The sequence below is a fragment of the Nomascus leucogenys genome, chromosome 2 (genome assembly GCF_006542625.1).
Source record: "Nomascus leucogenys isolate Asia chromosome 2, Asia_NLE_v1, whole genome shotgun sequence".
NCBI classification, from domain to species: domain Eukaryota; kingdom Metazoa; phylum Chordata; class Mammalia; order Primates; family Hylobatidae; genus Nomascus; species Nomascus leucogenys.
In genome coordinates this window covers 85,472,641-85,486,263 of record NC_044382.1, presented here as the reverse complement: position 1 = coordinate 85,486,263, position 13,623 = coordinate 85,472,641, and the positions used below count along the sequence as shown (strand labels likewise).

Here is a 13,623-nt window from a genome sequence, read left to right as displayed (position 1 = left end):
ACTTTCTGTAGTAGGAGGATTTGGGGTAATTTTCTCACAAAAGACCACAAATTCTAAATAGAAATGAATAATCGTGAACTACCTTTGTTTTCTGATAAGTCACTCACCCCGAGGGAGACTGAGGAATGGGAAATAAGTTTCCAAGTGAGGATTAAAAGAGGCCAAACTGATGTTACACTTCTATGGCCTGTTGATTAAATGGCAGACATGAGAACAAACATGACAAGAGGAAAGTGTTTCCTCAGAGCTCCAGGAGGAGTGAATCTGACTACCAGACTCATGCCTTTCTTGTTAATGATTAGTGATATAATTTGGAAACACAAAATCAATAGAATTAAATCTTCTTACATGTGTCATTAAGAAAGGCTTGAGAATAGAACAGAACATATTCACATACACAATCATCAACAAATATAAAATCTGGGTTTTCCTAACCTTTCAAAATCAAGTATTCCATTTCCTACTACAGTTGTTCCTTGGTATGTTTGGGGGATTGGTTCCAGGATCCCCATACACACCACAATTTGTGCATGTTCAAGTTTGAAATTGGCCTTGTGGAACCCATGTATGTGAAAAGTCATCTGTCTGTTTATGTGGGTTTTGCATCCCATGAATGCCGTATTTTCTCTCTGTCCTTGGTTGAAAAAAATCCATATATAAATAGACCCGAGCAGTTCAAACTTGTGTTAATCAAGGGTCAAAGTATTTGATGTAGATAAGGCAAGTTCTTCCTCATAGGATAACTTTTTAAAAATGACTCCTCTCTTCTTAAGTTGAAAGAAGCAGAAATCTGCTATTTTGATTGTTAAATTCTAGGTACTAGAAGCCTGTAGCATACAAGGAAGAACAAGTATTCAATTTTGTCAGCAGCAGAAATAATACACACAGAAAAGACTCAGTTAATAGGAGTGCTGTGGTGGGGGTGTGATAGGATCGCCAGGCAGAGGCAATCTTGCCTGCACTTCCCCCTCTCCTCTTTCCCCAGTGGCTGGTAGAAGAAATGCTTGTAACCACCTGGGGTTCCTGTCCTCCATGCCCACTCTAGCTCTGGGCACACAGCACACATCATTCTTGCCTACCATTCTTGCATGTTGCTCCAAAACTAAAGGCCCCTCTCACCTGAATTCCTGATACGTCTCTGATAAATAATTGTTCATAGATGAGAGATGCTCATTTTCTCCTTCAAACAGCTTGTTGGAGGCTGCGTGCTGAAGAACCTTGGCCACTGATCCTAAGTTTCTCCTTTGGTCAGAATTTATCTGACCCCCAGCTGTCATGTCGATGATATCAAAGCCATCTGGAGCTACAATGGCTGGATTCATGTACCGATAGTACAGGAGGTTTCCAACAATCTGGAGTGACGCAGAAGTGCATGACCAATTTTAAGACAGAAAACTCGAGTTTAAGGTTTTTTTTTTTTAAAAGATATATATTCTCCTACATTTCCCAAGAGAAAGCAGATCATTTTCTGCTGTAAATCCTAACAAGGAGTTAAATAAAGGCAATTAATATAATCACACATTATTAATAGCATAATTTGCAAAGTTATTTTTGATGAAAAAATGCTCATTGCCCCCAAAATGCTCTAATACAAAGAATTTCAATAACATCTAGGATCTCCAAATTAACCTCAGCTTAATCAATTATCTTGAGAGTCATTAGAAACAGAAGACCTGCAGCTTATTATCAATAATCATACATGGGGAATAATCTTACAAAGTTATTGTTGGTAATTTTGATTCATACCCCCAGGAGAAGCTATGGTGAGATTACCCTTGAAAATCTACCTTTAATAGCTCATCTTCTGTTGCATCGGGGAATTTCTCATGGATCGAATTCTTCAGTACTTTGGCTATATACCTCAATCCATAACTACATATAAAACAGATGACAAAAGAAAATAATGGAAAAAAGGCGGAGTGAGGAAAAAACACACAGCAATTGTTCCAGTCAACTTCAGCTGAGTAGTTTTTCTAAAAATTAAACATAAGATGAGATGGTAATGGAATCACAGGACTTCCACTGATGATAATAACTGAGCTGTGTTTGCTACTGAAGTATTGCCCCTTCTTTAGAGAACAGTCAGGAATTTAAAAGGTAAATGTAGGCAATCTTTTAAAATAGTAAACGCAATATAAGGGAAAACTGCTGTCTTCACTACAGGGGCTTATTTTACACCGTATTCCAAGAACTTTCCAGGAAAGAATGTTAAACTTGCTGCAAGTACAACTTACGGCAGTAGATCAAGGGAAGAAATGATAGAATTCAGGACTTTGTCGGTGACCCTTCTCAGGTTCTCAATGGAAGCCTCCAGTTTATTTTTCACTTCTGGGTATGTTAGAGCTTGTTCTGTGGTCACATCATAAGGCAACTTGCTGAAAACACAAAGGCTTTAAATTAACTGGAGGCTCAGGTACAAGCATTAATTTTCCTGCCAGGTTGGTTCTATAGTCAAGCTTCGTATAGTGAATTGGACTTTGCCACTGACTCCAGTAACAAAATGTTTACTAAATGAGGGGAGGCTCCACCCTCACGGAGGGTACCTTCGGCAACTTGGAACAGGAAGGACTTGAGGCCGTCCCTCTGGTCTCTTCTGGCAAGATAATAGGCAGACCCAGGTAATTTAGACTCAGCTAAATTTCTTTTAATTATAAAAAGCAAATGTTCATTACAGAAAAATAAAATCACATATAATCTAAAACAATACCAGAGAGGACAACCAATTTTCATACCTTAGTGCATAACTGTCCAAATCCTCCTCTGTGCATGTATGTCTGTGGGCCTCGCATATTGATGGGTGTAATGCAATTTGTGTATACAGACATTCTATACAGATCCTGTGTGGTGTATGTAATGAGCATTCTTTTCCCAGAAAAATGGGTTATTGCACCTAACTCCAACTGGAATATATACCCCGAACATTTTTTTCTGTGCCAACAAATGTGTATCTATACCATGATTCCAAATACTTATTCCATTATGTGCTATACAAACATTTATTTAACAAATCCCTCAAAGCTAAATATTTTGACTTTTCCTGACTTTTTATTATTACAAACAGTACTGTAACAACCACCCACATAATTACATAATTCTCTGTGTACACTTTATTTTACAGACATCCTTTTACAGGAAACAAGAAGCTAGGATTGCTTAAATCTACAAACAACCACCCAGAATAAGCCAATCCAACCTGGATTGTTAGACCTTACACATTAAAGTTACTTGCCTGGTAACTGTAAAGAAAAGTACGTATTAGGTGAAGAGAGAGTCTACACCATCTCTAGGTCTAGGTTTAGAAATACACAAAGAAAATAAACAAGGGAGAGAATTATGGAAGTTGTGGCATTGGGGATCACCTGGCTCTGAAATGTGAAAATACCATTTAGTATCAAGATGTAATATGCATGGATATGTTAAAGGGAGGTAACATTTTGGATTGATAACTGACTTGGTACAGTTTGCCTAACAAAGTTTAAGAGTATCAATAAATACACATGTAAAAATATCATAAAACATAACAGAAGACCAACACCTTCCTGACTCTATTACCTGGCCTCTCCAGTCTGTGTTTCTAGTTGGTTCACCCAAGCCTTGTACACCTCTACAGGGTTCGTGTTGATAATCAGCGACTTGTCATCGATGATCTCTTTCACCACTGGAGCCAGGAGTTGGCGTAGGGTGTTCTGTCCCCGGGCACCTCTATTGAAGCTGACAACCATCTTGATGACTGTAGGGTTACCAGTAACTATGTCCTGTACCTGGTCCACCTTCGATCTAAAAAAGCCCAAGACAAAACAAAATGGTTTGCTTCTATGGATACAGTTTTTTTTTTTTTTTTTTTTTTTTTTTTGAGACAGTCTTGCTGTGTCACCCAGGCTGGAGTGCAGTGGTGTGATCTTGGTTCACTGCAACCTCCACCTCCCAGGTTCAAGCGATTCTCCTAACTCAGCCTCCTGAGCAGCTGGGACTACAGGTGTGCACCACCACATGCCCGGGGCTAATTTTTGTATTTTTAGTAGAGATGGGGTTTCTCCATGTTGGCCAGGCTGGTCTCGAACTCCTCATCTCAGGTGATCCGCCTGCCTTGGCCTCCCAAAGTGCTGGAAATACAGTTCTGAGCCACGGTGCTGGGCCTGGATACAGTTTTAAACAATGTATTCTCCCTCTGGAAGGCAAGGACTTCATGGAATTATACTTTTCTCTATGAAAATCAAAGTTGGTGTGCTTTAAAAACAAGCAATCATTTATAAGGTGTATATTTCTTTTTTTCTTTTTGAGATGGAGTCTCACTCTATTGCCCAGGCTGGAGTGTAGTAGTGCGATCTTGGCTCACTGTAATCTCCTCCTCCAGGGTTCAAGCGATTCTCCTATCTCAGCCTCCTGAGTAGCTGGGATTACAGGCATGCGCCACCATGCCCAGCTAACTTTTGTATTTTCGGAGAGATGGAGTTTCACCATGTTGGCCAGGCTGGTCCCAACTTCTGACCTCAAATGATCTACCTGCCTTGGCCTCCCAAACTGCTGGGATTACAGGCGTGAGCCACTGTTCCCAGTCTATAACGTGTATGTTTCTGAGATGAGCAATTTGAGGATCTGAAAATAAAGTCACAGCCTCAATTTCAATCTAGAAGGCAGGTATGAGCTGAAAATGGACCAGGACTAGCAATACCGGGTGACACGGTACAAGTATCATGCCCCTGTAGTTATCAAATCTCAAAAACAACTTTCTTGATTGAATGAACTGTTTTCACTTTGTCAAATTCCACTCAAAGCTGCAATACAGCTTCTAGCCACATCAGATGGCTGAGAGAGCTTTTCTTGATTTATGGTTGCTGATTCTTAGGGCCTCTCTCCTCTCTTCCTCCCCTTTCTCTCTTGACCACTTTCTCTCCCTCTTCCACTTCCTTGCCCTTTAGAGCTTGACAATGCCTGGTTCTTATCTTAACCAGTCATTCCTTTTTTATTTTCTTTGCTGGCTCCTCTTCCCACCTTTAAATGCTAGTTTTGTTTATTTTATTTTATTTTTTGAGACAGAGTCTCGCTCTGTTGCCCAGGCTAGAGTGCAGTGGCGCGATCTCAGCTCACTGCAAGCTCTGCCTCCTGGGTTCACACCATTCTCCCGCCTCAGCCTCCCGAGTAGCTGGGATTACAGGCGCCCACCACCATGCCTGGCTAATTTTGTTTTTGTATTTTTAGTAGAGATGGGGTTTCACCATGTTAGCCAGGATGGTCTCGATCTCCTGACCTCGTGATCCACCCGCTTCGGCCTCCCAAAGTGCTGGGACTACAGGCGTGAGCCACCGCGCCCGGCCTTTTTATTTTTTGACTAATTGTAGGTATTTGTAAGGCGAATGAGGGTGAATCAATGCTCAAACAAAAGAATAACTGGTCTACCAGAGCCCAACCAAAACCCGCGCTCTCCCCTCAGACCTCACGCACATGCACAGCTTCACCCGCCATCTCTTTGGGACCTATCCCCCTGAAGTCAGGAGTTCGAGACCAGTCTGGCCAAAATGGTGAAACCTCTTCTCTACTAAAAATACAAAAATTAGCCGGGCGTGGTGGCAGGTGCCCGTAGTCCCAGCTACTCGAGAGGCTGAGGCAGAAGAATTGCTTGAACTCAGGAGGCAGAGGTTGCAGTGAGCCGAGATCATGCCATTGCACTCCGGCCTGGCGACAGAGTGAGACCTCGTCTACAAAAAAAAAAAAAAAAAAAAAAGAAGAAGAAGAAAAAAGATTTCACAGATCCCCCAAAAGCAAATAGAGCCTTAACAGCTGGGCCTTTACTCAGAGTCTCCCTGAGTCTACCTGGACCTACCCTATCATTCAGGATTCATCTCCTGGTAGTTAGTAATTAAGTCACTTTCTGGGTAGACTAATCGACTTTCCTTCTGGGACCTACGCCCATGCTGTTTCCACCACCATTGTGTCTTATTTCCCTCTTCTACCTCTTCTTATAAAAATTGTAGCTATTCCTCAAGGTTTTGGGTCAAGCACCTCCTCTTCTATAAAATCTTTACTAGTCAACCTAGTTGGAATCTTTCCTCCTATCTTCTAACCTGATACATTGTGCATGTCCTTCATTTAGACGCATCCTTCATTTAGTACTTACCACATTCCACTGCATAGCATTCCTATTTCTCACGAATCACATTTCTCATGGGCTTACAGACACCCAGAGGGCAGAGGTGCCTGGCTCCCGTGCTCCCAAAACCAATAGGAACTAGCATAACTTAAGGTTTCCACAAGTTAGGGAGGCCACCTGAGCTAAGGACATTTCTCATGCATGTTTCTCAGCCCACTCATTATAGCTACCTATACAATTTTTACATTAACTGAGTCAGAAAATAAATTAGCAAAAGTACTTAAGTTCTAGTAAGAAGGGAAGACTATTTAGGCAGAGATTGCACTCTGCATTCCCACCCATTAATGACTTTACTACTCAGAAGTTTAATTAAGTTAAATGTTTTCACTGACTTTCAATATGCTATTGATTTTCAGTTGTTACAGACATACAAAATCAAAAGTTAATTTAACACTAGAGAAAGTATCACTGGTGGGAGCAAATGGTACTTGAATATAGCTCTAATAATATAGAAGTATTCTCAAGAAACTTGATATATTTTAATATGTGGGAATAACTTATAAGAATTTAAAAATAATTTTAGTAAATCAAAGACAGCCACCACTAACAAAAGGATTGATTCATTGGTATTTTTACATACATATTTGTAAACATACTTTATTTCTTCCTCCAGAGCAGTTTTAAAAAGCTTGAGAAGTAGATATTCTTCTCGCTGATTAGAGGCATAATTATATAGTGTGAAAATAACAGTATCCATAAATTTAGTGGACTTGTTCTGTGGCATCTGGAAAATCAGCTTAGCCAAGTATAAAGGGTTGGTCTAGAAGGAAAGAAGGAAAAAGAAAACAAAAAAATCCCACAAAACAATAAGTTAATATATTATTAAAGCACAAAGCAGTATCTGATTCCCTGCTCTTCAATGACTTAATGTCACTAAAAGCATACAGATGAGTATATAAAATAATTTTTATGTGCCAGGTACTTATCTCTATGCTGTTAGTATATAGTATAACTTTCTACTACAGTTTCCTATAGACTGACTTTATATAACTTTCTACTTTAGCTTCCTATCATATATTAATATTTTAAAATATTAATATCAAATATTAATTACTTAATATTCATATCATACTATAGGAAGCTATAGTAGAAAATTATGATAGGATTTAAATGATACACACTATGTGATACACTTAACATATTATATCTACTTTTCACTGTTGACCTTTTTGAACCACATATTAATATTCACTGTAGAGACGCAGAAGACAGGGTGGGTAGCCAATAGAATCTGGTGTCCAAAGACACTGGTAAAGCTTGGGCACGGTGGCTCACACCTATAATTTCAGCGCTTTGGGAGACAGAGGCAGAAGCATAGCTTGAGCCCAGGAGTTCGAGACAAGCCTGGGCAACATGGACAGACCCTGTCTCTAGAAAAACGTAAAAATAAATTAGCCGGGTGTGGTGGTGCACGCATGCAGTCCCTGCTACTCAAGAGGCTGAGGTTGGGAGGATCACTTGAGCCCAGTATTTCAAGGCTGCAGTGAGCCGTGATCATACCACTATATTCCAGCCTAGACAACACAGACTCTGTATCCAAAAAAAAAAAAAAAAAGGTGGACTAAGGGCCCGGCTACATAGACTGGCCTAGAAGGATTGATAGATGAGTAGAGGGAAATGCATACTATCTTGTCAGACTGGAAAGAAAAAGAAAAGAATACATTTACAATGTGGAAACAGCAAAATGGCCACAGTGTTCTACAGAGAGTGAGAAAGGGGAGTGAGGTAGGGAGGCTGAAGAGAGGGGTGAAGGTCAGGACAGTTGATAAGGGAAGTGCCAGAAGACCATGAGCAAAAAACAACAAAGAACTTAAAATGGACGTGGAACCCTGTGGGCTCTGATGAGGATGGACCCGTTGGATACAGAACCAGCCTTCATGGTGATGTGGCTTTTCTCCAGCAGCTACACCTACCAGGTAGAAGTTCAAAGAGAACAATAATATTCAGGTTATAGAGGAAGTATGTACAAACAGAAATTTAATACTCCTAATCTTCATCTTCTTTCTGACAAGAGAAGAAAATTTTTCCATACTTGAAAACTGGTATTCATCTAATAAGCAGTTTGGGCAGCTTTTAAGAAACCTCAAATTCTGGTTTACTTTACCACTTAGGTTTACTTTTAAGTTCATAATGATTGGTTGAAATTTTATAAATAAGCAGCTCAGTACTTTTTCTTGATAGCTCTGTAGTGACTCTTTTTCAGTGTGAGGTATATAGGAATTAGGAGAAAGGAAACTTACTCTAGAACTAAAGAAAGATGCCTACTCACCATTCCTCCTAAGGTTACCTAAAAATTTTAAATTTGGGTTCATACTGAAGAGACAAACCCCAAAAAAACCTATACTAGCTGACTACGGCTTTGGTTAAGAATTTTTGCTAGGTCAGGTGTGGTGTCTCATGCCTGTAATCCTAGTGCTTTTGGAGGAGGCGGAGGTGGGTGGATCACCTGAGCTCAGGTGTTTGAGATCAGCCTGGGCAACATGGAAAAACCCTGTCTCTACAAAAAACATGAAAAAATTAGCCAGGCATTGTGGCAGGTGTCTGTAGTCCCAGCTACTCAGGAGGCCAAGGTGGGAGGATTGCTTGAGCCCAGGAGATGAAGGCTGCAGTGAGCTGTGGTTGCGCCACTGCACTCCTGCCTGGGCGAGAGAGTGAGATCTTGTCTCTACAAAAAAAGAAGTCTTGCTAAAGTGTAACCTACGGGTCGAAGGAATCCAGGCCATTTGCTTTTCCATAATTTCTTCAGTGATATTAGGTTAATGCCTCAAAAGAAGAGAAGGAGAAGAAAAACGTATGATTTCAAGAGAGAGTTCACTTGATACAACTGAATGGTTGCACCCTTTGGTTGTACATTTTGGATTGTTTGCGGATCAAGTTTGGTGGAATTATTCTAAACATACTCCTGCACTTTTTCTTCTTGCCATAAATGTGCCTCCACTTATAATAAACAATGACTAGATTTTAACTTATGACAAATTCTGTCAAATTGAGAAAACTAAATTCTAAAGAATCTTCAATATGCTTGAAATTTCATGGGTGTAAAAAATGATAAGTGCCTAAGATTAAATTTCAAACTGGTGGTTGACTACTAAATTAGGCAGACCAAAGTCCTTTCCTGTTTAAAGTGAGCCCCCTTTCTTTCTAGGTTTGCTGGCGTGAAGCATTGGGCTCCACAGACAATTCTAAGTACTGTTAACCTTTTCCTTCTGTGCCGCCATGTGGTGGCCACTTGTGTGAAGATGTTCATATGTTTGAAGATGTTCTCCAATCTCTTATTCCAAGTAGAGAATTTTCAAACCTACCAAAATTAACATCGTGTTTCTCCATGAGGTTAGCCACGCCTCTTATTTATGGTTTGTGTAATGTGCTCTCTATACATCTACTGCCAGTGACATCCTCAAACAAAGATCTAAGCATCTCCGGGCTTTGAAGGAATCCCAGCAGTGGCCCCACTCTGAGAGACATCTGACTCTTACAAGGGAGAACTATGGATCCACCTCTTTGGGGAAACTTTTCCGGCTGAAGAGGATGCTTGTTAATTTCTATCGCTATCATGCAGTTTCCCCTGTGACTAGCTGTATGCGCCAGTAGGGCTGACGGGCTGAATCAATGATCAAACAAAACAATGAGTGATCCATCAAAGTCCAACCATAACCAGTCAAACTTACTAGTTCTCACCATCACTCAGGAAGCAATGGAAAATTACTATTCATTTAGATCATAGTAATGCCATGAAAATAATACAAGAAAAAAGAAATACTATTTTGAAATCCCAAACCCTCTGGCTCTTTCCCCCATAGAAGGGGAGACTGGTTCTGGTAAATATCTGTTTTTCACATACAGTTATTTTAATTTTCTCATGGATGACAGCACCTGTTTTTGTTTTGTTATTATCAGATTTATATTGTTTCTGAAGGTAACCATAGTATAATATTGTAAAGAGCATGGGCTCTGAAGTCAAACTGCCTGTGTTTCAAAACCCCTGCTTTATCATTTACTGGCTGTGTCTCAGTTTTCTCATCTGTAATGCAGGAATAACAACAGTACTCATTCTCTCACGGCTCCCAGGGTTAGGTAAGAATTAAATGAGATAATGTATATAAAGCACCAACAATAGCACTTGGTACTTAGTAGATGCTCAAAACATGTATGCTATTATAGCTGAAGCATGACAAAATACTCCCTGCAAGCCACAAACATGTAACATAGTATTACTCCCAAACTCAGAGTGAAAGATAAATTGTTCTCACCTGTAAGAGGTAAAACAGCTGCTGATATGTTTCTAGTATTTTTCTCCTCTCCTTACTCAAACTTTTTATTCCTTGGTTGTCGGTGTTACTCAGTATTTCCATTTCTCCTCCTTTTTTCTTGTTCAGCTTTTTACTGTGTGAAATTACATCCTGTAAAAAATTTGATGAGATTACTGCTTTTTAATTCTCATACTCTTTATCTCCTCCCTTCATGTATAGGATTGAAACACACGTAATTGGAAATACAGTCATACCTCATTGTATCGTGCATTGCTTTACTGTGCTGCACAGATACTGCATTTTTTTCTTTGCAAATTGAAGGTTTGTGCAATCCTGCATTGAACATGCCTATTGTCACCATTTTTTTCCAATAGCTTGTGCTTACTTTGTGTCTCTGTGTCACATTTTGATAATTCTTGCAATATGTAGAACTTTTTCATTATTATACTATCTGTTATGGGGCGCTGTTATCAGTGATCCTTTTTTTTTTTTTGAAATGGAGTCTTGCTTTGTCGCCCAGGCTGGAGTGCAGTGGTGTATCCTCAGCACACTGCAACCTCTGCCTGCCAGGTTCAAGCAATTCTCCTGCCTCAGCCTCCTGAGTAGCTGGAACTACAGGCGCGCGCCTCCACACCTGGCTAATTTTTGTATTTTTAGTAGAGACGGGGTTGCACCATGTTGGCCAGGCTGGTCTCGTTCTCCTGCCTTCTTGATCCACCCGCTTTGGCCTTCCAAAGTGCTGGAATTACAGGCGTGAGCCACTGTGCCCAGCCTATCAGTGATCTTTGATGTTACTATTGTAATTGTTTTGGGGTGCCACAAACCATGCCCATATAACTTAATCAATAAATGTGTCTGTTCTGACTGCTTCACCAACTTTCCTTTTTCTCTTCTCTCTTTGGGGCCCCTATTTCCTGAGACACAATGATATTGAAATTAGGTTAATTAATAACCATATGATGGCCTCGAAGTATTCAAGTGAAAGTTACACATCTTTCACTTTAAATCAAAAGCTAGAAATTATTAAGCTTAGTGAAGAAGGCATATCAAAAGCTAGGACAGGCCTAATGCTAGGCCTCTTGCACCAAACAGCCAAGTCATGAATGCAAAGGAAAATTTCTTGAGAGAAATTAAAAATGCTACTTCAGCGAACACATGAATGATCAAAAAGACAAAATGGCTTTATTGCTGATATGGAGAAAGTTTGAGTGGAATGGATAGAAGATTAAACCAGCACAATATTCCTTTAAGCCAAAGCCTAATCCAAAGCAAGGCCCTACCTTTCTTCAATTCTACGAGGCCTTAAGAGAAGCCAGGAAACTTCGGAAGAAAAGTTGGAAGCGGAACAAGTGTGGTGGCTCATGCCTGTGATCCCAGCACTTTGGGAGGCCAACATGGGAGGATGGCTTGAGGCCAGGAGTTTGAGATCAACCTGGGCAACAGAGCAAGACCCCATCTCTACAAACAAATTTTAAAAATAAGCCAGGTGTGGTGGCTCATGCTTGTGGTACTAGCAACTCAGAAGTCTGGGACCCGCAGTAAGAAATACATTTTCCATCTTTTATTAGTGAACACACATACACCCTCTCTCTCACTAATGGTACATGCTGATATTTTCTATTTGCTTTTATTCTATTCCACTTTTAAAGATTGCTCATTGTGACACACTAAATTGATTGCATGACCCTAATGGCACGCGACTCATGTTTGAAAGTCGCTGTTCTAGAACACCTCCCCTGCCACTTAACATTAGTTCACTGTCCCAGAGTAAGTGGCAAGAAAGTTGCTTTTCCTAAAACTTCTTCTAGATTTTTGACTGAGCTCTTAGCCGGACCTCCACATGAGGACTCTATTTGCACATCAGGAATGCTGGCCCAGTGTCCTTAGAGGGGCACTATGGGCAGTGTGGACAACAGCGTTTTGCTTTGCATGCACTACCAGCGTCCATCACCCTGGCCCCTTCCCACCACCGGGTATCAGCAGGGGCCCCTAGTCATTTTCACAAGCGGACATGGGCCCGCCTCCATTTCCAGTTGCCCCTGGGGATGAGAACCACCGTCAGGTCTTGCCTAAATGGCAAGCTCTAAATCTGTTTACTTCCTGGCACCCCGTTCTCCCACAGCTGGGGTCAGCCCATTGAGCAGCTGGGGTCCAGAGCTCTAGGAAGCTCTGGAGTAAGACAGTTCCACGTGGCTACATCTGTTGCCTTCCAGGTCTATGATTTTGTTCTTTCTCATTCTCAGTTTAGAGAGAGGCAGCCTTGACTTACCCACTTACTTCTGTCACCCCAATTGCTTTTATAGGGAAAGGGAGGAGGGGAGTTGATTTACATTCCGATAACATTTTTAAAAAAGCAACATTTCCCCCTTGTTTTACCAATATATAAAATGTCTTCAGTACAAAGAAAGGAAGTGCAGTTACCACCAGATAGAGGTCAAAGGGGAATCTAGGCAGGCGGCTGTCTGATAATTCTTATCTATAAGAAGTCCTAAGACATCACTAGAATAAATGTGGCTTACAGTGCCAGTTAATCCACATTTTTCCTCTTCAGATAGCTGGTGACATGTATGTAAATCATTCAACTCCCTCAAATACACAGAATAAATCTATCACCTTGATTTTAAATATATAACAGGAAAAAGAGTCTTGTTACCTATAATTCCCCCCTTTTCCCTTCCAAGTGTTTTCAGTGGAGGTCACTCTAGAAACTGGGGGCTTTTTGTTTTGTTGCAGACTTCATCTTCTGGTTAATGGTTTTTGCCATATACAGATGAGAGGGTAGGGGTGGTGAGCAAGATCTGGGGCAGATCTAAATTCCTCTGCATTAGAAACAGAGTTCGTGAAGGCAGGACAGGGAGAGGAATGGAGGGAGGGAAGCAGCGGAGGCAATGTTGAACCCAGAAAGCGGAAGAGAGAGGGCGGGCCAGTGGCTGTGCCGATGTAACAGCACCTGTCTGCTGGAGCTCCAAGGGCAGAGCCCGGCACAGCAATGGGGATAGCCCCTCTTCCTTCCCCCTGTGAGGTTCTGACTTGCTCCCAAATGTGCCTGTGTGAATGGAGGTTTGCTTTGGGAAGCTGGAAGATGGACACAAGAGCCAACCCAGACAAGGATAACAAACAGGGGCACACACTTTTTATTCATCAAAACTCACTTTTCCTGATTCTTAATAAATATTGAACATTGGAAGAATACTGTGGTTTGAAAGAGCGACTGTATTTGGCTTG

At 40.9% G+C, this 13,623-nt stretch overlaps 1 protein-coding gene across 2 annotated transcripts in view; it reads right to left on the bottom strand.

Annotated features, from left to right (window-relative positions):
- Positions 1–13,623, bottom strand: part of IQGAP2 (IQ motif containing GTPase activating protein 2) — a 307,861-nt gene that overhangs the window by 31,112 nt on the left and 263,126 nt on the right. For both annotated transcript variants that reach the window (XM_003261487.4, XM_012505474.2), the window contains 6 exons: positions 10,399–10,548; positions 6,745–6,908; positions 3,553–3,777; positions 2,235–2,375; positions 1,788–1,872; positions 1,120–1,352 (listed from right to left, as the gene is read on the bottom strand). In XM_003261487.4, the coding sequence (XP_003261535.2) occupies positions 1,120–1,352; positions 1,788–1,872; positions 2,235–2,375; positions 3,553–3,777; positions 6,745–6,908; positions 10,399–10,548 (998 nt within the window). The remainder of the gene's footprint in view (positions 1–1,119; positions 1,353–1,787; positions 1,873–2,234; positions 2,376–3,552; positions 3,778–6,744; positions 6,909–10,398; positions 10,549–13,623) is intronic.